General features: G+C 45.5%; 1 protein-coding gene across 1 annotated transcript in view; it reads right to left on the bottom strand.

Annotated features, from left to right (window-relative positions):
- Positions 1-1,595: 1,595 nt before the first annotated feature.
- Positions 1,596-25,940, bottom strand: part of LOC106586293 (Krueppel-like factor 7) — a 68,317-nt gene continuing 43,972 nt past the window's right edge. The window contains exons 2-4 of the mRNA XM_014173427.3: positions 20,397-21,039; positions 14,918-15,041; positions 1,596-8,235 (exon numbers count right to left, since the gene is read on the bottom strand). Of these exons, the coding sequence (XP_014028902.3) occupies positions 8,184-8,235; positions 14,918-15,041; positions 20,397-21,039 (819 nt within the window). The 3' untranslated portion in view covers positions 1,596-8,183. The remainder of the gene's footprint in view (positions 8,236-14,917; positions 15,042-20,396; positions 21,040-25,940) is intronic.

The raw sequence follows: 25,940 nt of genomic DNA, 5'->3' as shown, positions 1-25,940 counted from the left end.
GGATTGATTTGTACTTTTCGCACCAAAGTACATTCCTCTCTAGGAGACAGAACGCATCTCCTTCCTGAGCGGTATGACAGCTGCGTGGTCCCATGGTGTTTATACTTGCGTACTATTGTTTGTACAGATGAAGGTGGTACATTCAGGCGTTTGGAAATTGCTCCCAAGGATGAACCAGACTTGTGAAGGTCTACAATTTATTTTCTGAGGTCTTGGCTGATTTCTTTAGATTTTCCCATGATGTCAAGCAAAGAGACACTGAGTTTAAAGGTAGGCCTTGAAATACATCCACAGGTACACCTCCAATTGACTCAAATTATGTAAATTAGCCTAGCAGAAGCTTCTAAAGCCATGACATCATTTTCTGGAATTTTCCAAGCTGTTTAAAGGCACAGTCAACTTAGTGTATGTAAACTTCTGACCCACTGGATTTGTGATACAGTGAATTATAAGTAAAATAATCTGTCTGTAAACAATTGTTGGAAAAATTACTTATGTCATGCACAAAGTAGATGTCCTAACCGACTGGCGGAGTGGTTGAAAAACGAGTTTTAATGACTCCAACCTAAGTGTATGTAAACTTCCGACTTCAACTGTATTTCCCCTCCATAGGCAAAGGGAAGTGGCATTGGAAAATGTTTTTTTAATGGCTGGCTGTAAAAGAATGTCAAGTGGGCGGTTGATGCGTAAGCAACATCATAAACCATGTGGTCATGGCACTTAACAGGAAGACAACGGCGTAGCTAGAATGTCAGAGACGTGAAGACCTGACCTAGGGTGCCTCCCAAATGGCACCCTATTCCCTATATAGAGCACTTCTTTTGACCAGGGCCCATAGGCCTATTTGGGATGCAGACCTACTGTTGAAACAGCCGGCTTGATGACAGTGTCCATTTCAATTAGGGAAATTAGCAATGACTGAGAAATCTGACAGCAAAATCTCCTCTCTCACCAAGGGACATTTACTGAATTGATATGCTGTATAAGGCCCCTTTTCTTCTACATAATTGCTCCCTAATTATCCATTAGTTATTCGATTACCCCTTTTAATCTGTAAGTCATGGGAGCGGGATGGGCTGGCTCTGTAAATGGCAGCTCAGGCTCAGTCATTGACGAGTTAGTAACTGCCCTAATGAAGGAATATGCTACTCACACACTGAACCCCTGAGAGACATTTTACATGTTGGCGGGCCATAGATATTCATGAGATTCTCTAATTTGTAATAATAAAGCTTGGAATTGCCACCAAAGTGGGGGAAATGGTTCTATGGTTATGGCGGTCGCTCTCTCTCTCTCTCTAACGACTAAACCTTATTTCTCAGTCAGCCATTAGCTAGTCAGAATAATGTGCTGCTCTGCACAATGGAAGTGGCTTCAGCACCGGTGCAAGGAGCCATTGTTAGGCTGTATTACTCATTCTTAGATATAGTCAGAGGTCTTAATAATGAGACTCCGCTCTCAGAGAAGATATTGGACAAAGGTTAGGAGTTATACTGTATGGGAGCAGTGAGGTGTCTCTACACTAAAGTATATTAATGATTATTTGTTGTCGGTCGTAAACGCATGCAGCAGAAACACAAAATGCCAGCCAGAACCAGATTCTACCATTTATTACACATACTGTATTACATTCTTAAATAAAAATGCTCCACTGAACAGTTCTTGCATAGATATCTTACAATACCAATTTAAAAAAGAATTATGAAACAGACCAGTAACAAAAATAAAGTTTTCTTCTTCCTTAATAAAGAACATTACCATACTAACATCATATAATACAAATAATAATATTTTTCAACACTTTGTACAGCAAAAATAAAAACAAGGAGAAAAAGAACCCAAGAGAAAACTGAAAAGGAAATGACCATGACAATGACAGGAGGAAGGGAGGCAGGAGGGGTGAGGAGGGAGGGAGGGAAGGAGGAGGGGTGAGGGAAGGAGGAGGGGTGAGGGAGGGAGGTAAGGAGCAGGGGTGAGGAAGGGAGGGAGGGAGGGAGGGAGGGAGGGAGGGAGGGAGGGAGGGAGGGAGGGAGGGAGGGAGGGAGGGAGGGAGGGAGGGAGGGAGGGAGGGAGGGAAGGAGGAAGGGAAGGCGGGCGGGTGGGAGGGAGGGAGGGGTGGAAGAGCAGAGGGTGAGGGGTCAGGGTCTGGTAGGAAGGAGAGGTGATGCTGTTGTTGGCATTATAGGGCCCCTGCAGAAGGAGTAAATGACAGAGAGGTGACGATGGAAAAGGTGTTCCCACTGTGTCACTGGGCTTCCATAGACTTACCAGGTGTAGAGGCTGGACTGGGACTAGACTACCTTGTGGAGGCTCAGCCGTACTGTAGACGGTCTGAGAAAAGCACTGGTGGGTTTAGTTCTGCTCTACAGGCTGAGGTGTGTTGTTGGCTGGGTGGGTGCCCCAATAGAAATATAATTAGATTGGAATTTGAGTAATTCTATTTCTATGTGTGGCCCCTTGACTGAGGATAGTTATTTCAGCTGCACATCCTGGTTCTGTCTGTCTGGCCATGAGACTCTCCACTTAGCAGATGGTAAATAGAATATAAAGTAAAGTACACTAACTCACCTCCTGAACTTGACACATGTCCAACACCTCAGGAAGACAAAGCCATAGAGATGAATCAACATTTATCAAGATGTACCCTCCTCTAACAGCACATGTCAGAGTGTGATGCCTGGGCCCCAGAGTTGGATGGATAAGGATTGGGGGACAAAGGGAAAGAAGGGGTGAGGTGGAGGGATACAGAGACAGGGGGGAAGAGTTTTGTCAATCCCTTATATACTGACATATCAAATATGGACAAACACAGCAGATACAGACACACTCCCTGATGCAGATGTACAACAAAAAGAACCATGAGTTTGGACATCCCAAACAGGACCAAATGAGGCACCTGCTACATGGCAATGAACAGAACCCCTTGAACCATCAAAACAACTGTCCAACATTATCTTACCATGCCCAGTTGCCATTGGCTGTTTAATGACAGTAGAAGGCCTAAATCATGCTAATAACCTATTAGTTTGATTGGCTAAAAACTAAAAATGAGCTACCTTATTGGTTCTTGTGGTTAAGTGCATCAGGAAGTGTCACAACATGTTATGTGGATATTTGACATTTGAGTGCTCCAACAGACTATGCTAGCATTAAGTAAGTAGGTACACTATGGAGTGTGCGCAGTAAGTTCATGTAGTGAAATGGTATGCTTGAGAAGATAGAACAACAGGAACATTAAAAGAGTGTGTGAAATGTATGTAGGAGTCGAAATGCTTAAGCACTGTTGCCTAGTAGTGCACAATACCCTTTAAGTTCCACCTAAAGTGTTGTGGTTAAAATGGGTCTACAGTAGGTCTAACGACTAATGTCTAATGTCTATGGACATTCTAGTGGCCTACAGAACTGTTATCAGACCTACTGTAAACCAGTCACTACCCATACGAGCTCATTGAGTTGAAGAGCTACTAATGTATCTATCTACAAAGCTGCCAGAAGCCTCACCAAAGTGACAACCCTACCTCATGGGGACCGAACGTGTGAGGCTTCAAGTTTCGGGAATGCTTAAGGTAGGTGTATGATGCAATCGTTCTTGGGATGGTTTTCGCAGGCAACAGTTAACCTAACATAGACTCGACGGTCCACCTCAGACATGACAGTTTGAAATATTACACTCCACTGTACTATTTTGCACTGTACTAAGAAGCTAATTGAACTAAGTCTACATTAGAATTGGTAGGCTGCTAGTTAAGTCACCCTTGAATTGGGCACCCTAAAGAGACTACCCAACCATATTTTACAACCATGAATGGACCATGAGATCGGCCACACTGAACATCAGACAAGAGATTGTAATGCAGGAAGAAGTTGGGTCAGGGTTGGGGAAGGGGGGGAATAATGGTGGAATAGTAGTGGACAGTAAAACGAGGTCATTCTTTCTCTCGCTCTCTCTTACTCTCTCTCTATTTTCATTCACAGCAGTTTACTTGTGAATCTGCAAATCTTTGGGCGAAAGTGTATACGTGTGCATTCAGCGTTCCTGCAGTTGATTGTGCATGGATCACTTCTCTGGGGGTTATAGAGAGAGGGAGAGACGGAGAGAGGGATAGAGGGCTATTAGAATGGCACGTGTAGAGTGCAGAAGGAGGGGGTGTGGGGGGTTGAGGGGATCTGTGTTGTAAATAGCTATAAGGGCCTGTAGGATTAATCATAATCTCATTTTAATCGCTAATCCATGAGATAAAAAGCACAGCTAATTTCATCATCATTTGGTTAATCCCTGGGGTAAACATTTTTTTTCTCTTTGTCAAAAAATATCTCTTCAATTTCGATCACTTTCTCAAATAAATATATATCTCTCTGGCTTTACGATAAGCTGCTGCTAATGTATTCTTGTTTGTTCTGTGGCAGATTCCACACTGGTTTCGTAACAGTACTTTGGACCGTTGAAATTAAACCATTTTGGCTCGCGGTCCCTGATGTTTTTTCCCCCAGATCTGTTTCCCTGTGACCAAAAGTCTTTCTCATTAGTGGAGTGCGACTGGAGAGACTAAAGGAGCCTCCACAGAGTAGCCTGCAGCGCTAATGCTAATCAGAGCTGTGGGATACTAGTGGCCAGGAAACTATACAGAGGAGCATATCCATGTCAGCAAGCAGTGTTTTACCAGGCGAGGGAAAGGGAAAGGGGCCTAGCTAGCTTCTTCTGGTGAGAATGCCACAGGACTGAAATAGAATAGGACTTTTCATTTGAAGTGGGGTTTTAGATTTGTCAGTGTGTACGCAAGAGGACTAAAGTTGGGCTAATTTGGATTTAAACTGTGTGCTGCTATCTTTTTAGCATGCAGGCCTGTTACGGGCTAAATTACCATGACCATTGTGTCTATTTCCTGTTACCCAGCAGGCTTTGCTGCAGTGGAAGCCGTAGAAACGGCTACAACCAGAAGTGAACGTCTACTAGAACGTAAGAGTGCTTGAAGAGTTTTCATTTTTTTGAACCTATTTGAAGTGCCAGTGAAGTGCATGGTGTATGGTTTTTGAGTTTGAGTGTTTGTTTTTACATCATTCAGCTCTATGATCCCAAATGAATGTGATTTGAGTGGTTCGTAAAGAAAATAAAATGTCAGAAACAAAACTAAAACGAATACATTATTGTCAGCTAATGTTAGACAGATTATAAGCTCCCCTAAAGTGAATGAATCAACCAACATACAGTACAATCCCAGTCTCCCACACTGTTAGTTTCAAACTTGTCCACCAGTCTACTGGTAGTAGTATTCTTTCTCACAATGCAGATTAGATTCACAATGTACCCTAAGGATGTGCCGTGCTATAGCTCGCATTGGGACACACACAGACATACCATTGCAATTCCGGCAAAAAGTGCCACAAACAAACCCCATATGATTGTACGTTGAAAGGGGGGTGTGGGGGGGGGGGGCGTAATAAAAACAAATCCCCCTGCATTTCTCAAATTTTGGCATTACCTTGCATCATCCACCGTGGCAATAAAAAAATAATCACTGTAGCGTTAAAACAAAACAAAACAAGAAGAAAGAAGTTCCAACTAAAAAGTGGAAGCAAAACACAAAGATCATCGTAATCTCTTGTTTCACTTCGTCTTTTTGTTGCCGAGACACTGTTTTTGTGTTGGTAGAGAAAGAGCTGCTGCTGCGCCAGTGGTGCCAATAGGCCTGGTATGGAGGCGGCCAGCTTCCCAGATACCGGTGTGTTCTGTTCCAGACCCTGCCTGGCTCGAGGGTAGTTCCATGCTGGATGTTTTTGGTATTGATTGTTCGGAGCTCCACCGGCCCACCTGAGGGCAGCTCTGGGATCGTCTGTTAGATTCTGGCATGGCTGATACATAAACGTTACTATAGAGACAGTAATGGCATCTTCTCTGATAAAGCAGCCATTACAACTGATGTGAGGAGGCCAGGGTGGGTATGTATGCAAGAGGGGAAGGAAGTCGTACAGTAATAGTGATAGTATTAGTGATAGTGGTGTTGGTATTAATGCCCTGATTGCAAGGCTATGTAGGACTTCATAGATCTGGGGCATACAGGTGAGGAATCTGGTCCCATGGTGTAGAAGCTGATTGTTAACATACAGAGACTGAGAGACCTAGGCCTGATTTGTGGTGATTGATTGAACATGAGAACAAGCTTGTTTTCTCATTTCAAAGCCATTACCTCCAGCGGAATAAGATCGTCTTTTACAAAACAACAATTGCAAAAAAATCTTACTGAGAAAAATTTGGAGCAGAACAAATAATTCCGGGAAGCGATCTGAGTGTGTGTGTGAGAGGCTGCCATGCAGTGTTTTGTTTTCCAACTCCAACTGTTCATTAACTAAATCATTATTTGAGTCTTATCTCAAAGAGGAGACATGAGCAAAGAGACTGTTCTGTGTGTCGGTGTATTTGTGTCTGTATGGTGTGAGTGTGTGAGAGACAGATTTTTTTGATTTTTTATTCAGTATTTTATGCCGTTTTTTTTTCCTTTGTATTCTTTTTTTCAGTTTTTGTTGTATACTTTATGAAAAAAAAGCACAGATAACATTGAAAAAGTCAGTGCAGACAATGGATACGAAACAGGCAAGTCTCTCTGGGCTGATGAGGCCATGTTGTCCTTTCTACTACCCAGAGAGTTGGGTGTCTTTAGTCCCAGGTTCATGTTCAGTAGCCTATCAGGTTCCTAGTCTCCCAAATAGGGTGTGTGGTCACAGCAGACCAGCCTCCCAGGCCCCTCCCCCGCCATACTGGAGGAGATAGGGGGTTCCAAGGTGTATTTCCAGAATCCACACAAACAAAGCAAAAATACAATTTCCAGTTTTATGTTGTGTTTTGGCCCTGGCTTGGTGCTGATGCCTCGAAGGTCACGCCAAGGTTAGTTTTTAGTATCACACAGGAGAAAAACACAGAGTGGAAAACAGAGGTCCTTCTCTTTCATTTCAGGCCAACAATACAAATCCTTTTTCTTTCAGAGTTTCTTGTCATTTCTTTTTCTTACATTTTTATCTCCTTAACTGTCAGTGCTAAATAGCAGGTACTGAGTTTAGCCTGTGTTTATGGGCCGGGGTGCGTTCGTTCGATGTTCCTCCCTTCCTGCCATATGTGCACATTCTTTCTCGTTTGTACTTAAAATGTTTTCGTTTTTTTCATTCAGTGAATTTTTAAGAAATTTCAGCTGAAAGAAAACAGACCATCATTCTTAATAATAATAATAATAATTAATTGTCTTTAAAAAACAAAGGCAAGAAAGTGTCGCTGCGCATTTGTTAGTTGTTGCCTGTGAGGTGGCAGGAGTGAAGCTGAGAGAGAAGAGCAGAGCGCCTCCTACAGGAGAGCCTGAGAGATCCACAGCAAGGTGCCTGTGGGTCACAGAGCTCACTCATTATCAGCAAGTGTCAGACCCTACTCCCACAGACACTGGCGGATTGCCCACTAGTTCCATTGGTCTCCCTCGTCTCGCTATTTTGGCATTGTTGTTATTTCACACGGTATAGCTTGCTGAGGGTTGACATATAGCTGCAGTTTGTGGGTTCTTATACAAGAGACAAAAAATTGGGATGGGATTGGGAAACAGCACACCAGAATAAAATGGTCAATAGTTATTGTTGGTTTGTGAAGCCCATTGTTACTTCTGCAAGTCACTGACGTTTGGCGTGTCAAAGTAAAGCAGTTCATAATTCTGGGTGAACCATTTCCTTTCCCAAGTTGCTCCATAGTTTAAATGTACAGAAAAGAAACAGTGGAGTGTAAATGGGTCGTAACTGGATCAGCGGATTGGTTTGGCAGTGTGTGAGTTCCCAACCCTGATTGGACAAGGCGTGGCTAATCGGATGATGTGATAAAAGAGAATTGGTTGTAGACTGTTGAGTAGAAGTGTGAATCATGGAAGTGTGAATAAAAAACAAGCTGCTCCTCGACTCTTTCACTCCATCACTCCATCCGTCCTCGGCTACCATCCGTCCGTCTGGAGTCGTGGCGTCCGTCTCTCCAGCGTGTCATCTCCCATAGTGCTTTGCTCCTGGTGTCAGGTCTTAGGTGGGTCTCTGCGGGCAGGGGCAGCCTCTGGATGGTGAGAGCCGAAGCTGCTGTGTGGTTCGTCTTCCATCCTGCCTACTTATTCTCTCCTTCTATCTCTCCTTCTCCCTCTCTTCTTCCTCGCTCTCCTCCTCCCGCTCCCTTAGATGTGCCTCTTCATGTGCAGGGCCAAGTGGTCCGACCTGGAGAAACACCTGGAGAGAATGAAAAAAAGAGAGGTTGTCAAAATCTACTCAATAACAGTTGGCATGTTAAATGCATGTTACATGTGCAACCAGAGGAAAACAAACTCTAGACCACCTTTACTCCACACACAGAGACTCATACAAAGCTCTCCCTTGCCCTCCATTTGGCAAATCTGACCATAACTCTATCCTCCTGATTCCTGCTTCACAAGCAAAAACTAAAGCAGGAAGTACCAGTGACTCGCTCAATAAGGAAGTGGTCAGATGACACAGATGCTACACTACAGGACTGTTTTGCTAGCACAGACTGGAATATGTTCTGGGATTCTTCTGATGGCATTGAGGAGTATATCACATCAGTCACTGGCTTCATCAATAAGTGCATCGATAATGTCGTCCCCATAGTGACCATATGTACACACCCCAACCAGAAACCATGGATTACAGGCAACATCCGCACTGAGATAAAGGGTAGAGCTGCTGCTTTCAAGGAGCGAGACTCTAACCCGGATGCTTATAAGAAATTCTGCTATACCTTCCTGATGAACCATCAAACAGGCAAAGGATCCATACAGGACTAACATCGAATCGTACTACACCGGCTCCGATGCTCGACGGATGTGGCAGGTCTTGCAAACTATTACGGACTACAAAGGGAAGAACAGCCATGAGCTGCCCAGTGACATGAGCCTACCAGACGGGCTAAATAACTTCTATGCTCGCTTCGAGGCAAGCAACACTGAAGCATGCATGAGAGCATCAGCTGCTCCAGACGACTGTGTGATCACTCTCTCCGTAACCGATGTGAGTAAGACCTTTAAACAGGTCAACATTCACAAGGCCGCAGGGCCAGACGGATTACCAGGACGTGTACTCCGAACATGCGCTGACCAACTGGTAAGTGTCTTCACTGACATTTTCAACCTCTCCCTGACTGAGTCTGTAATACCTACATGTTCCAAGCAGACCACCATAGTCCCTGTGCCCAAGAACACCAAGGTAACCTGCCTAAATGACTACCAACCCGTAGCACTCACGTCTATAGCCATGAAGTGCTTTGAAAGGGTGGTCATGGCTCACATCAACACCATTATCCCAGAAACCCTAGACCCACTCCAATTTACATACTGCCCCAACAGATTCACAGATGACGCAATCTCTATTGAACTCCACACTGCCCTTTCCCACCTGGACAAAAATAACACCTATGTGAGAATGCTATTCATTGACCCAAGTTCCTTGGTGTCCACACCACCAACAAACTATCATGGTCCAAACACACCAAGACAGTCATGAAGAGGGCACAACAAAGCTTATTCCCCCTCGAGAGACTGAAAGGATTTGCCATGGGTCCTCAGATCTTGAAAAAGTTCTACAGCTACACTATCGAGAGCATCCTGACCGGTTGCATCACCACCTGAGATGGTAACTGCTCGGCCTCCGACCGCAATGCACTACAGAGGGTAGTGCATACGGCCCAGTACAAGGGGCCAAGCTTCCTGCCATCCAGGACCTCTATACCAGGTGGTGTCAGAGGAAGGCCCAAAAAATGTCCAAAGACTCCAGCCACCCTAGTCATAGACTGTTCTCTCTGCTACCACACAGCAAGCGGTACCGGAACACCAAGTCTAGGTCCAAAAGGCTTTTTAACAGCTTCTACTCCCAAACCATAAGACTCCTGAACAGCTAATCAAATGGCTACCCGGACTATTTGCATTGTCACCCCCACCCCCATTTTTACGCTGCTGCTACTCTCTGTTTATTACCCATGCATAGTCGTGTTTACCTCTACCTACATGTAGATATTACCTCAATTACCTCGACTAATCTGTGCCCCCACACATTGACTCTGTACCGGTACCTCCTGTATATAGCCTCGCTACTGTTATTTTATTGTTGCTCCTTAATTATTTATTATTTTTCTATTTGTCTCATTTTATTTAAAAATGTTATATTACATTTTCTTTTTTTTTTTTACTTCAGTTTAGTTAGTAAATACTTTCTTAACACTTTTTTTCTTAAAACTTCATTGTTGGTTAGGGCTTGTAAGTAAGCATTTCACTGTAAGATCTACACCTGTTGTATTTGGCACATGTGCCAAATCAAATTTGATTTAATTTTGATCAATAGACAGTAGGTACAAATGGTTACGCATTCAGATAGGTAATCGGAAGTCTGAAAGTTCCATTTCTGCATGACTGATCTGTGCCTTTAGCAAGATGGATGCCCAGATTTGAAACAGTACAGGACATCCAGATGTTGGCTGGATCACTGTTGAGGTTGGAATGGACACTCAGATAATCTCTGTAAAAATCAGTGATAAGTTACCATGCTAGAATAGACTGTGCTCTCCTGCTGCTGATCTGAAATGACAAACACTTGCAGAGGTGTATATGAAACAGAAAAAAATGTGGATAATAATCAGTGTTTAGTGATTCTAGATCAGCAGCTAGTGTATGTGTGAGAAAACAAGGCGCTGTGTAACACAGACGGAGTGAGGATCAGACACACAATGACAAAAAACAACATTTATCCCTTAAAAATAACAAATAATAAACGACATCTCGCTTCATTTTTCTCACATTAGCGACTGAACGCTATAAAATGAGGACATGCCAAATCAGCAACAGGATTGCTCCTTCTCTTTCGTTTATTAAAGAGCATGAGCGATAATTCTCCAAAACGCAGCCACAAATCAAGATCCCTGATTTATGCAGTTCTGCGACTTATACCACAGCTAGAGGTGAAATACTATCGCAGAAACCCAAGCCCTTATTAGTTATGCAGCGTTTGAGTCATGGCAGAAGAGGAGGGTGGAGGGAGCAACGGCCCGTAGGCCTGTTTCGGTACTAATCGATTAAGCTCACTGGTTACTGCTACTGTTGAGGGTGATACATAACAGCAGACAGGGCGAATATACGCCACATGTCCTTTACTTTTACGGGGCTGTAAGGGTCGATTATCGTATTACACTCATGCAAAGCAATAAAATGAATCACAACAGATGTGAATAAAGCAAGCTGGAAAACAAAATGCGGGAGAGTGAACTGAGGAATGAAAAATTCAATTTGCCGACGGCTGTATCCATTATTAATTTGTCCACAGACAGCTCTACAATGTAAATCCAAAGGAGGTGTCTCTCTCTCCAGACAGCCATAACTAAGACGCGTTATTCCACCAGCTAGCCGTGGTGTAGACAGGTGGTGGGAGAACACAACACAAGATTTGGTTATAAAAGAGAAAGCTGCACTTCAGTCCTTCTCTCTCTCTCTATCTGTCCACCTCGTCTATACCTTTCCATCAACCATTATAAGTGACACTTTGGGATCATAGGGCAGACCAGATGCAGGTTGCAATTCAAGACTTCTGACAAAATCTTTCATTTACTGTCTTCTCTTTTTCAACATCTCTCTCTCCTTCCCTCACACCTTCCTGTATTAGCTCTCCCTTCTTCCCTTTGAACTGTCTATGTTGTACCTGTCTAGTCTATGTGTGTGTCTGCTAGAGAGGGCCAGTGGGGGCTGAGTAAGTTCCGCTGGACAGATGGCCGTCCGAGTCACTGTCAGGGGCCGCCACACCAGCTGGTACGCCCCTGTTTCCCCCTGCCGTACCCCTCCGCCCCTCTACCCCTGTGCCTCGCCCTGCAGGGGGTCCCAGCTTGATTAGGCAGGATTAATGACGTGCCTGTCTGTGAGTGTGTGCGTGTGTGCACACGCAATCATGTGTGTGTATGCGTGTGTGTGTGTATCAGAAAGGCTCCGAGAGAGGCTGAGAGCTCAACACACTGTATTTACTGTTAAACTTCCTCCCATTCTGATGGAAATGTGGTAACACAGCAGTGAGTTCCTCCTGGCCCATCTACTATAGCCAGGCATTCCCTAAGGTGCCTGAACAGGCTGCCTCACAGAGGGGAGATCAACGTGCCTGTTTAATGGTCGCGTCACTCACAAAACGCTTCAAAGGCCTAGCAGAAGACTGGGTTGAGTTAACCTCTGTGTCAGCCTGCGTCCCAAACGGCGCCCTATTACCTTTATAGTGCACTCCTTTTGACCAGGGCCCATGGGGCTCTAGGCCAAAGTAGTGCACTATGTAGGGGATATGGTGCCATTTGGGACTCAACCCCAGTCTACAGTTTGAATAAAACTGTTGACTGAGACAGAAGAGGGACAGATGCTTAATGCATTATCATCCATATTTATCTTATTCTGTTTCAGAGAACAATGTAAACAAGGAAATCCTTTGGATGGGATTTTAAGATCAGGGCTTTATCAATCATAAAGACTTCACAGTTAGTGTTCCAAATCCAATGCATGTTTCCTTTGAGCCTGATGGTTCAGCCTCAAACACTGGATGTGTCCAAAATGACACCATATTTCCTATATCGTGCACTACTTTTGACCAGAGTCCTATGGGCCCAGATCAAAAGTAATGCACTATATTGGGAATAGGGTGCCATTTGGGATGCACACACTGTCATCTCATTCACACTCAATGTTTTGGCAGCCATTTTACAGCAGTGTCCCAGTGTGTGTGTGTGAAATACTACTAAGACATAATCAGCAGATGAGTTATAGATATTGATCCAGCCAGCACCACTCCTGGTGTTCTTTATCACACACACACACACACACACACACACACACACACACACACACACACACACACACACACACACACACACACACACACACACACACACACACACACACACACACACACACACAGCAGTGCTGCTCCTTGCATTTCCTTCCTTCCTTCCCTGCTTTAATTTATGTCTCTTCGTTTCTGTGCCAGAGCCGTGTGTGTGGGAGTATTTGTGGGTGTGTGTGTGCATGCGTGTGAATATACAGTGTGTGTGTGTGTGTGTGTGTGTGTGTGTGTGTGTGTGTGTGTGTGTGTGTGTGTGTGTGTGCCAGCAGAACATGCATAATACACTCCAGTAAGATTAGTAGACTCCAGCAGTGTTCTGGAAGGGGTTAGGTATAAAACCCAAACTAGAGGAACCAGGAGGGTCCAATTAGAGTCCCCTTGGGCCTGAGGAAGCACGTTTGAGTGTGTGTGTGTGTGTATGTGTGTGTTTGCAGTGGGCGTGTGTGTGTGAGAGAGAGAGTGAATGTTTGTGTTTGTGTGTGTGTGTGTGTGTGTGTGTGTATATATGTGTGTGTGTGTGTGTGTATATATATGTGTGTGTGTGTGTGTGTGTGTGTGTGTGTGTGAGTGAACTGGTTGCCTGCCTGAATGGCTGGCTTAGCTCACATCCAAGAGGCTGGAGGCTGTGTGTGTCTAAAGTAGGCCTGGCATCTGGACCTGTCAATTATCCTAACAATAGCAGGCCTGCTCCAAATAGCCCCATTGTTAGCCAATAGCCAGGATACATTCTGGTAATGAGTGTTGGAACACGGATTTGATGATGCACTCCCCCTGGTTAGTCAGTGTTGTGGGCTTGATTGGGGCTATGGTGCATTATGCACAGTGGCTATGGCTGGTCTTGGATCAGTGTTTAGGCTTATAGTGGGGTGGATTTGCGGAGTGTGCGTGTGCGTGTGCGTGTGTGTGTGTGTGTGTGTGGAGGAGGAGGAAGGGAGGTGGTGGGCTGTGTAAAGCGGTCCCCTTCTGCAGGGGGATTGCAGCTTGCGTGTGGAAAAACCGGGGTATCTGTCCCAAATAGCACCCTATTCCCTATACAGTGCACTACTTTTGACTAGGACTCTGGTCAAAAGTAGTGCACTATAAAGGAATAGGGTGTCATTTGGGATTCAGTCAGGGTGACGGCTTCCCGCTATTGTCACCTGACAGCTTATCACTCAGAGCTCCACGTTAATATACATGTGCCCTCACACACACACACTGCTGTCTTCAGACAAAGGGCTGCCTTTGTGTCTCCAGCAGGACAGAGAGGTCTGATGAGTGTCACACTGTGGTTGCTGTTTGAAAATTAAAGAGTGCCTCTGTATGCCCAAGCTGGTTCATGTTTGGTCGATGTCTCTCTCTCTCTCTCTCTCTCTCTCTCTCTCTCTCTCTCTCTCTCTCTCTCTCTCTCTCTCTCTCTCTCTCTCTCTCTCTCTCTCTCTCTCTCTCTCTCTCTCTCTCTCTCTCTCTCCTCTCTCTCTCAAGTTACTTTTTTATTCTATTACATAATCATCTCCCTTTTAGGCCACTATGTTTAATTTGTGATTTGAATGGGAGTGCCATCAGCAGCCTGGCTGGGGCTAGGGCAGCAGGGGAGAGCAGAGAATGGCCTATTCACAGTAGTCATTTGGTAATGGGCATCACAGGACTGGCCTGTGACTGAGTTATTCAGCAGAGACTGGAGCAGAGCTGGTGCTAACTGCTAGCTGCCAGGGAGGAGAGGAGAGCCAGTCTGTAGACTAGAGTGCACATGCACATGATGAAGACAGAGAGTGAGGGAGCGCTGGGGCTGTCCAAGGGGACATTACAGTAATGACTTTCATTTATGTAGCTAGTTTTTTCTCCAACTCAAAGTACTTTGCATTCTATGGGAGTAATTCATCTCGTCTTTCCTTCCACCATCAATACTGTTCAATGTGCACAACTCACAACTTGAGAGATAATTTGTTTGAACATACACGTGTGCATGTGATTGATCGTGCGAGAGCCACGTTGTCATATCTTCTCTACTGGGTCAGTGATGTGAGTGCTTGTGTGTGTATGTAATGGATGTGGTACTTACCTGTCGCAGTGGGTACACTTGAAGGGCTTGGCCCCGGTGTGTTTGCGGTAGTGCCTCGTCAGCTCGTCGCTCCGGGCGAAACGCCACTCACAGCCCTCCCAGGAGCACTTGTACGGTTTCTCACCTGACAAGACAGACAGACAGAGAATGGAAAAAAAATATGATTACTTTTGCAGTTACATTGACTTTCTGTTTTTGTGGTAGCAATAGTGGATACCATTAAGTTGCTCTTATACAATACCTGTGTAGTTATACTGTAATGGAACATAATTGTGCAGCTTTCTAAATGACATGTAGGCTACTGATAAGTAAAGCGGTGCTGTCTGTATGATTGACACACCTGAGTGTATTACATCATCACCAGTGTGAGATGAGATCCTCCCAACTCATTTGCTGGTGTTACCCAGTGTGAGATGGGATCCTCCCAACTCATTTGCTGGTGTTACCCAGTGTGAGATGGGATCCTCCCAACTCATTTGCTGGTGTTACCCAGTGTGAGATCCTCCCAACTCATTTGCTGGTGTTACCCAGTGTGAGATGGGATCCTCCCAACTCATTTGCTGGTGTTACCCAGTGTGAGATGGGATCCTCCCAACTCATTTGCTGGTGTTACCCAGTGTGAGATGGGATCCTCCCAACTCATTTGCTGGTGTTACCCAGTGTGAGATGGGATCCTCCCAACTCATTTGCTGGTGTTACCCAGTGTGAGATGGGATCCTCCCAACTCATTTGCTGGTGTTACCCAGTGTGAGATGAGATCCTCCCAACTCATTTGCTGGTGTTACCCAGTGTGAGATGGGATCCTCCCAACTCATTTGCTGGTGTTACCCAGTGTGAGATGGGATCCTCCCAACTCATTTGCTGGTGTTACCCAGTGTGAGATGGGATCCTCCCAACTCATTTGCTGGTGTTACCCAGTGTGAGATGGGATCCTCCCAACTCATTTGCTGGTGTTACCCAGTGTGAGATCCTACTAACTCATTTGCTGGTGTTACCCAGTGTGAGATCCTACTAACTAGTTAATGTACCTGTGTTACCCAACCCAGGATTACACACCAAGGGTTTTGCATCAACCAATCATAGACTCCCAGAGCTCGCTAAACAAATTCTTTCAGCGATGCCGTGTTAATTCATAATCCTAAAACTAAAATCACCCAGAAAAATTAAACAGTTTTCTCCCCTCCCCTCCCCGCCCCGCCCACGCTTCTCCTCTTCCCTTCTCCTCTTCCCTTCTCCTCTTCCCCCTTGGACCCCCTGTGGAGAGATCTGAAATTCAAATGAAGTTTCTCTCCAGTTGAACAGATGGGAGAGGGAGATATCTATTGTTCACAAGCTGTAGTTTTATCTCCCTGATAGAAAGGCCCTCCGGCAGGGGTTCTTTTACTTTTTGGGATGGGAAAGGGGGGGCTGTAGCGGGTTGCGGAGGGGGTGCCCGGACCCTGAGGACCAGGTTGTGTTTGGATGGGCCTGGACCTGGCTGGTGGAGGGTAGGAGGGGGCTGAATCCCGCCCCGGTGCTGCCGAGTGCTGCTGCTGTGGTTGATTCAGATCTGGGAGTGGTAACGATAATTGGGGTCTTAATGACGCTTAATGGGAAGTAATACCGTACTTCCAGTCAGCCAGCTGCGACCGTCTTCCCATATCACCGTGTCCACCAATCTTCCTAACTAGACTAAAGTACCATTAGAGTGAAATGTACGCGTCTCAAACAGTAGAGCAGCGGTACGTTCAAATCAGCGGCGACAGTGGAAGACAGAGGGCACAGAGGGTGAGGATAACGGAGGGTACCGTAGGGTCAGAGAGGCTGTGCGTGGAGGGGTGAATGGTGGGGATGGTACTCCACAGGACTTGTTGACTCAAGTCATTTATTCTGCTACAAAAAACCTGCTACAAAAAGTGTTGATTAGCAGAAGAATGTCTGATTTCATTGGCAAAAGTATATTGGAGGTGACCCCAGCAGTAGACGGTAAAGGATGATGTGGTTTTGTTTGACATAATCTCAAAGCGATGTGGAATCTGCGGAGACCACGATGATGCAACTGAAAGTAAAGGATGACGTGGCGGAGGAGAGAACTGAGTGATGTGAGATGATGCAACGCACCTCCCTTCATCTCCTCGATTTCGCCCCTTCATCCCCCACTCCCCCCATCGTCCATGTTGTAAGATGAGAGGGAAGAGAAAAGGCAAATGGTCTGTGAATGATACCTCCAATCCCGTTTTATTTCACATGATCTTTTCTTATTCTGTTTCCTTTTTCTTATTTGATCCATTGTCTGTGGTGAGATTGTGGAAGTGTGACAGATTGCAGGGCAGAAACACCTCAGGATCACTTGCTGTGCTTTTCTTTCCGTGTTTTGAATATTATTCAAATCAGCAGAGGGCATTTTGGGTACTGTCTAATGACCCAGTACTGGCTGCTGTTAGAGAGAGAGTGTGCATCCAGAATGGCACCCTATTCCCTATATATTGTATACTTTTGATCAGAGTCCTATGCGTAGTGCACTATATAGGGAAAGGGTGCTATTTCGGAGATAGCCTGGGAGAAGGCAACACCTCAGCACTGTATCAGCAAACACCACTTTACAGCCAGATTCCACTCAACACACTCCATATCACACTCTTCTACCTCTGGGGTGAACACATGAATGCAACACATTCTGAACATCTGTCTGCCTTTTCCCCTTGATACACTCATAAACATTTTGCCAAAAGACCTGAGGCTTTTTATTTGCTCATTCTCCCCCACTGTGTAAAACCTGTAGCAGATGATATCCCTAGACAGTGTTGCCTTGTCATGAGAGCCTGTTAGGCAGGCAGGCAGACAGGCAGGGATGAAGGCAGGCAGACAGGCAGGCAGACAGGGAGGTAGGCAGGGAGGCAGACAGTCAGGCATGGATGGAGGCAGGCAGGCTGGCTTCAAGGACCACTCTCTGTCATTTTGGAGTCTTGAGGCCACAGGTGCAAGACAGCAAACGTTTCACACCCCTTCCTCAGTAATTGGCCAAAGCTCCCCCTCCTCTCCTCCTCTCCACTACCATCAGCTCCTCCTCTTTGCATTAACCCCCCTCCTCCCTATACCTCCCTCCCCCTCTCCAGACTTGACAGAATGAAGCAGGGTCGGCTTGGACCCACCATCACGGCAACTACGCCAGCCAATTATAACTTGCCGAGGCGAGGATGCATGATGGAGTCGCCTAGCAACCGGCCGAGAGAGAGAGAGTTTGTGTGAGAGAGACAGAAAGAGAGAGAGTAAGACAGAGAGAGAGAGAGTTTGTGTGAGAGAGACAGAAAGAGAGAGAGTAAGACAGAGAGAGAGAGAGAGGCGTGCAGCCGCCTGAATCCGCTAGTCATGGACACTCAGCGCCACCAGCCAATTATGGCTCTGCTCTGGATGAGTGTAATACAGTTGCCAGGCAACCCAAACCCCCAAAAAGGGAGCAGGTTGGGCTGGGTGGTAGCTTTTTTGGGGGGTGGGGGAAGAGTGTATTTGGGGGGTGGGTGGTGTTAGGGGCAGGGGTAGTTGGAATGGGCAGTACTGTGTTAAAACAGGCTGAGACTGATACCAGGAGCTGCAAATAATCAGCCATTTACGAACTCTCCTCTCGCCTGTTCTGATATGGTCTCCTAGCAACGCACCCCCCACCTCATCACCCACCTCTCCCTCCCATCAGCATCACAGGTGCCTGTGTGCTGCAGTTAATTACATTTCCTTAGTCAACTGGAGATAGAGTGTAGAGCCTATTATGATCTCTCAGCTGAAGTTACAGCAGACAGACAAACAGACTGACTCAGACAATTATGGCCCATTTCACATTTACTAGAGTTTCATCCATGCAGCAGCTCCCGTCTCCCTAAAACAAAGAATCCATTCCCAACACCAGAGGAGTGAAGATAGGAAAATAGTGGGTGGGTTTCTGTTCTGACTGCTCACATTCTAGAACAATGTTCAACCTATAGAATTAGAATCACTAGAATTAACATTTGTTTAAGTCATTCTAATTCTATAGTTATTCTAGTCATTCTAATTCTATGGTTATTCTAGTCATTCCAATTCTATGGTTATTCTAGTCATTCTAATTCTATGGTTATTCTAGTCATTCTAATTCTATAGTTATTCTAGTCATTCTAATTCTATGGTTATTAAACCTCAGTGAAAGGCTGTGTGTTTCCTTACCAACTGTTATTGATGGGGCCATCCAGGAGCATGTCATCCTCATGAAGCAAGGGCCCCCCTTAAATCCTGCACTAATCTTAATCTCCCTCCCTGTGTGTCACTGATGTATGGACATAATAACCAAAAAGAAGGATTAGGCTAATTACTGTACTGTGCCGCTCTTGTCTTGTAATGAACATATCGGGGCTGGGGCTACACAGCAGCATGCTGCAGCATGTCTTAAGGGTGTTGTTTTCTCTTCTACCCTTCTCTTTTTTTCCCCTTTCCCTCCTCTAATTTTTTTGGGTGGTGGAGGAGGAGGGGGGGGGGGGGGGGTGAATGAATGGCTTGCATCAGCTCGCTGGTGATTAGCATCGCTAGCGCTCTAGTGGCAGCGGTGAAACCTGCCGAGTCAACAGCAGGCCTCAGGAAAGGATTAGCGTCGCTAACACTGATGCTAACGCTACGGCTAGCGCTAACCTGATGCCAACACTTCTCTCTCTCTCTCTCTGAGGTTCACTGGGAGGGCAGCGGTGGTTAGATACTCCAGGCTGCAGTAGACATGGCTGAATTAGCCATTTAGACCTGTCAGTCTATCAATCCATTGGCAATTACCGTACCACTCCCCCCGCTAGCAGCTTGTGGATGGAGAGACTGGACTGGTTTCAGTAAGAGACTCAGAGTCACTGAGGTGAATGAGAGAAAGAGAGAGAGGCTGCACTGCAGAGCTAAGACCTATGTATTTTTAGCCCATTGGAAGGATCTCACAGGGGGATGTAGAGCGATAGATCAAGACTGCTTCTGTGTTTCTACTTCACAACACTGGATTGCAATCCTTGCACTCACACATATCAAGCTGAGCACTTATACTGAAACAGAAGATGTTTTCAGGCAAAGTTGAAACCTAAACCTATATTCTCCCAGGGTCTTGTGTTAGGTGCATGGTGCACCTGTATAATTGTAGATGCATGGTCCTTGGTCAGGTTAGACAGTGTGTTTTCAGGCAGTGTGTTTAGTGCATGACCTGGCCTTATTGGCTGTGTACCCTTGTAATCTCCACCCGGCCACCTCTCAGAGCCTGAGAGTTCCTCTCTAGGTTTCTTCCTAGGTCCCAGCCATTCTAGGGAGTTTTTACTAGCCACTGCGTTTCTACATCTGCATTGCTTGCTCTTTGGGATGTTTGGGGTTTTAGGCTGGGTTTCTGTATAAGAACTTTGTGACTGCTGATGTAAAAAGGGCTTTAGAAATACATTTGATTGATTGCATGGTGCATGGTGCATGGTGCATGGCACATAGTGCCCATGGTCAGGCATAGGTTCTGTCTCACCTGTGTGTGTCCTCTGGTGTGCCTTCAGGTGGGAACTCTTGGTGTAAACCTTCCTGCAGCCGTTGAACTGACAGCGATGGACCCTCTTCTTGTTCTCTGGGATATCTCCCCCCTGCGACCCAGCCCCCTGCTCGCTGTCGCTGTGCCCCCCCCTGCTGGGCGGCGAGGGTAGAGTGGAGTGTGTGGCCACCAGCTTGGCCGCATTCAGACCAACCTTCTTGGCCACCAGTTTGAGCGTGAGCGTGCCGTCGGCTGTGGCGGTGAGCGTCTGCATGGGCTTGACCAGGTGGCGGCCCAGCTCCGGCGAGGAGGGCGGTGTGAGGGAGGTGACGGCACTCAGCTGGGCAGCGTTGACCCCGTTGACCCCCTCCTTGGTGGTCTTCGCTCCAGACTCTTTTCCGGGGGCCTTGGTGTTGTGGGGCTGTGGGGCCTGTAGCACCTTGGGGAGGGAGACGAGGAGGGGAGGGGTGCTGGGCTGGTCGGGGAGGCTGGGGAGGAGGGGGTCCAGTGGGTCCATCAGGTCCTCGTCACTGTCAGCACCCTGCATGAAGGTGGGCGTCAGGAGACAGTCGAGCTCCTCGTCAAACAGCTCTGATAGACGCTTGGGCTCCGTCTGCAGGTACCGCTCCAACTCCAGACAGGTCTGTAAGGGTGAGAGAGACACGGTCAGAAACAGTAACAGTACAGGAGAGAACACTCATCCCTAATCTACACATATTATTCAGAGACGCTCCGTCTGCAGGTACCGCTCCAACTCCAGACACTCAGTCAGAGACACACGGTCGGCACGGCCACAACAGCCCCACCACACTCATCTCTAATCAATACATACTGTTTCAGACCTCATACAAAAGTACCGATTTGATTAGCCTCATATGAAACAACTGATCCTATCAACCATATACACTCTTAGAAAAAAGGGTTCCAAAATGGTTCCCAAAAGGATAACCCTTTTTGGTTCTAGATAGCACCTTTTTTTCTAAGAGTGTATGATAACCTGTCAGTGACTCAGCAGAACTCAAACAATCTGACACAGCCACACACTCTATATCATAAAACCACTGACTAGATACACATCCAGCTCTGCTAATCTATCCACCATCACACATCATCATAATCCCAGCATCCTATCATCCCTCCACCCAGTATGGTCGAGTGGTCCAGCCTCTCCAGTGTTGACCATGTCACCTGCCCCTAGCTGAACCCAGAGAGGGGGATTATTCTCTGATTGAACTGTGCTGGCCTTACTCTTTCCCTCCGCTCTGCTTTACAAGGGGGAGAAATTAACCAGCCATGGAATTTTTATCATGAGAAAGAGGAAGGGAGGGAAGGGAGGGGGATACATGCAGAGAGGGGGGTAGAGAGAGAGGGAGAGAGATAGGGATATGTTCAGAGACAGGGGTAGGGAGAGGGGGAGAGAGATAGGGATATGTTCAGAGACAGGGGTAGAGAGAGAGGGAGAGAGATAGGGATATGTTCAGAGACAGGGGTAGAGAGAGAGGGAGAGAGATAGGGATATGTTCAGAGAGAGGGGTAGAGAGAGAGGGAGAGAGATAGGGATATGTTCAGAGAGAGGGGTAGAGAGAGAGGGAGAGAGATAGGGATATGTTCAGAGAGAGGGGTAGAGAGAGAGGGAGCGATATAGGGATATGTTCAGAGAGAGGGGTAGAGAGGGAGAGAGATAGGAATATGTTCAGAGAGAGGGGTAGAGAGAGAGGGAGAGAGATAGGGATATGTTCAGAGAGAGGGGTAGAGAGAGAGGGAGAGAGATAGGGATATGTTCAGAGAGAGAGGTAGAGAGAGAGGGAGAGATATAGGGATATCTTCAGAGAGAGGGGTAGAGAGAGAGGGAGAGAGAGGGATATGTTCAGGGAGAGGGGTAGAGAGAGAGGGAGAGATATAGGGATATGTTCAGAGAGAGGGGTAGAGAGAGAGGGAGAGATATAGGGATATGTTCAGAGAGAGGGGTAGAGAGAGAGGGAGAGATATAGGGATATGTTCAGAGAGAGGGGTAGAGAGAGAGGGAGAGATATAGGGATATGTTCAGAGAGAGGGGTAGAGAGAGAGGGAGAGAGAGGGATATGTTCAGAGAGAGGGGTAGAGAGAGAGGGAGAGAGATAGGGATATGTTCAGAGACAGGGGTAGAGAGAGAGGGAGAGATATAGGGATATGTTCAGAGAGAGAGGTAGAGAGAGAGGGAGAGAGATAGGGATATGTTCAGAGAGAGGGGTAGAGAGAGAGGGAGAGAGATAGGGATATGTTCAGAGAGAGAGGTAGAGAGAGAGGGAGAGAGATAGGGATATGTTCAGAGAGAGGGGTAGAGAGAGAGGGAGAGAGATAGGGATATGTTCAGAGAGAGGGGTAGAGAGAGAGGGAGAGAGATAGGGATATGTTCAGAGGGCACAGTGTATACCAAACCCTCACCTCTCTCTTAAACCATACCCTACCAGAAAATCTCATCTTCAACACACACATACTTTCTCTCTCTAGTGTTTATTTTCTGCTATGGCTTCATTAGAATGAGCAAACCTTGCCATGAGGGAAGAGAGAGAGAGAGAGAGAGAGAGAGAGAGAGAGAGAGAGAGAGAGAGAGAGAGAGAGAGAGAGAGAGAGAGAGAGAGAGAGAGAGAGAGAGAGAGAGAACACGACTCACTAACTGTCCACTCAGCACATTCTTCATACTGGTTCTACAATTCTGTTGAGCAGTCACAGTGGTCAGTTTAGATATTAGATTGTTCCGTTTGGCATGTCACAGCTAAAACACTTGGGCAGAGGGAGAGGGGAGCAGTGGAATGGAGTCAAACCTTCCAGCACTTTAATCCATGTCATCAGTGCAAATTATAGCTGCCTTACCTCTATTATGTTAACTTCAGAAACACTGTGACATGGTGTATCTAAAGGCATGCTGCACTTCTGGCTGCTCTGTTCCCCTGTGTTTATAGTCAGACACATTTTTGTTGGGCATCTGTTGCAGGATGATAAGCTTTGCTTTGCTAGTTTTACTTCTTAAAACGTCTTCTTTTTTCCTACGGAGGCACATTTGCATATGAGCATATATCAAAGAGATTTCTTCGGGGGGTGTGAATGTGTTCCAAACTCATTTTGTCTGATAAGCATTGTGTAGATATAGTGCGACGACGCACTAAAAAAAGTCCTTTGTTAACGCTGCCTGACAGTTGTGCTAAGACAAGGCTTTGGGCGATTCCTTTGACCAGCTCCTTGCTATGATTTGTGAACACTTTTATTCTTTCTTAGTAATTCTAGTGTAATACAATCTGCAGTCAAGCATGGCCAAGGAGGGCCATTGTATTTATTCCCCTTTAAATTGGATCAATCATCACTAATGCATGGTAAAAGCAACACTGCAGGTAAGCCTAGCTGTGGTCCTGCTTGCCAAATGACCATTGAGTCAGTTGGAATAGCTCTTTAAACATTGTGCTGCCTTCTGAGTACATATTATCCTCAACTGTGACTAGGCCCACAGTATGGTCAGTGGCAGACACCTCAGGGGCTGGACAGGGGGAGGTGATATCACACACAGTAGGCGTGTCCAGTAGGAGAATACACTACCTATGACATTTCATGTATGACCTTTACGTTTTTTTTTCATATGCGATAGGAAAGGTAACACACACACACACACACACACACACACACACACACACACACACACACACACACACACACACACACACACACACACACACACACACACACACCACACACACACACACACACACACACACACACACACACACACACACACACACACCCTGCAGGGGGATAGATCAGTGCAGTGTGGGAGCATGCTGGCTCATGGCTTTGGCAGCTAGCGTGAGTAGAGGGGGCTCAGTCACCTCCATTCCCCAGTTCCGTCCCACAACATACGGATAAAGGTCATATCATACCGTACTGCTCTCACCGTGCTGCTGCTCAAAGGACATTAAACCCTGCATGGCCATGTACTAAACCAGGCTGAGAATTCATAGCACTATACACTCCTTAAAAAAGGGTACCAAAAGGGTTCTGCGGCTGTCCCAGGTATAACCTTTTTTGGTTCCAGGTAGAACCATTTTGGGTTCCATGTAGATCCCTCTGTGGAAAGGGTTCTACATGAAACCCCAAATTGTTCTACATGGAACCAAAAGGGTTCTACCTGGAATCAAAATGGTTTATCAAAGGTTTATCCTATAGGAACAGCTGAATATCCCTTTTAGCTTCTAGATAGCACCTTTTTTTCTAAGAGTGTAAAAATGTATAGATCTAATATGATAAGATTTATATAGAACTGGATCAATCATTATAATACTATTTATTGGGAGAATAAAGTGGGTGGTTAGGTATAGGCTACATTGTTGTAGATATTGCTGAGAAGTATGCTAACTGTCTCTATAGACTTCCAGTCATTGCTCTAACGCTAGTTAACAATGGCTCCAGAAACTACCTTCAACTTCCTTCAAACTGCACACAGAGACAACCTGCACGGAGAGGCTTAATTGCCAAAATGTCACACTATCCCTTTAACAGTGACAATGTTATGTTAAATAGGTGTGCCATGTTTTACAAGGCTGCATTAGTCACATACAGTATTCTCAGAAAACACCAGTCAGAGGAAATACAATGACCAGAGGTTGTGTGTGTGTGTGTGTGAGTAACCATCCCCTAAAAGATTAAGCTACCACCTAAAGCACATACAATACAATACAATATAATACAATACACATAGAACAACAATATAGTTGGAGGTTTTATCTGGTCACACTGCCATGGGGTTGTTAATAGTTAATAGTTAAATACACTACAGGAGAATATAATTGGTGGGAAAAGAACCCAATTGCCATACTTGAGTAAAATTTAAGACACCTTAATAGAAAATGACTCAAGTAAAAGTGAAAGTCACACAGTAAAATACTACTTGAGTAAAAATCTAAAAGTATTTGGTTTTAAATATACTTAAGTATCAAAAGTAAATGTAATTGCTAAAATGTACTTAAGTATCAAAAGTAAAAATAATATAATAAATCATTTTAATTCCTTATATTAAGCAAAGCAGCTGGCCACATTTTCTAGTTTTTTATTTATTCACGGATAGCGAGGGGCACGCTCCAACGAGGACATCATTTACAAACCAAGCATGTGTTTAGTGAGTCCGCCAGATCAGAGGCAGTAGGGACGACCAGGGATGTTCTCTTGATAAGTGTGTGAATTAGACCATATTCCTGTCCTGGTAAGCATTCAAAATGTAACGAGTACTTTTGGGTGTCAGGAAAATGTATGGAGTAAAAAGTACATCATTCTCTTTAGGAATGTAATGAAGTACAAGTAAAAGTTGTCAAAAATATTAATAGTAAAGTAAAGTACAGATACTCCAAAAAACTACATAAGTAGTACTTGAAAGTATTTTTACTTAATTACTTTACACCACTGGAGAATAGCAGCGTGAGGACTACATTTCTACTGTTAACATTAGTTTTATATGAAGCACCTGTTAAAAGTGTATTGAATGTGTGAACAGGTCTATGTTTTCTCTCCTCTCACACTGTG

The sequence above is a fragment of the Salmo salar genome, chromosome 25 (genome assembly GCF_965601325.2).
Source record: "Salmo salar chromosome 25, fSalSal1, whole genome shotgun sequence".
In the NCBI taxonomy this organism is placed as follows: domain Eukaryota; kingdom Metazoa; phylum Chordata; class Actinopteri; order Salmoniformes; family Salmonidae; genus Salmo; species Salmo salar.
This window is presented reverse-complemented; position numbering and strand designations above follow the sequence as displayed.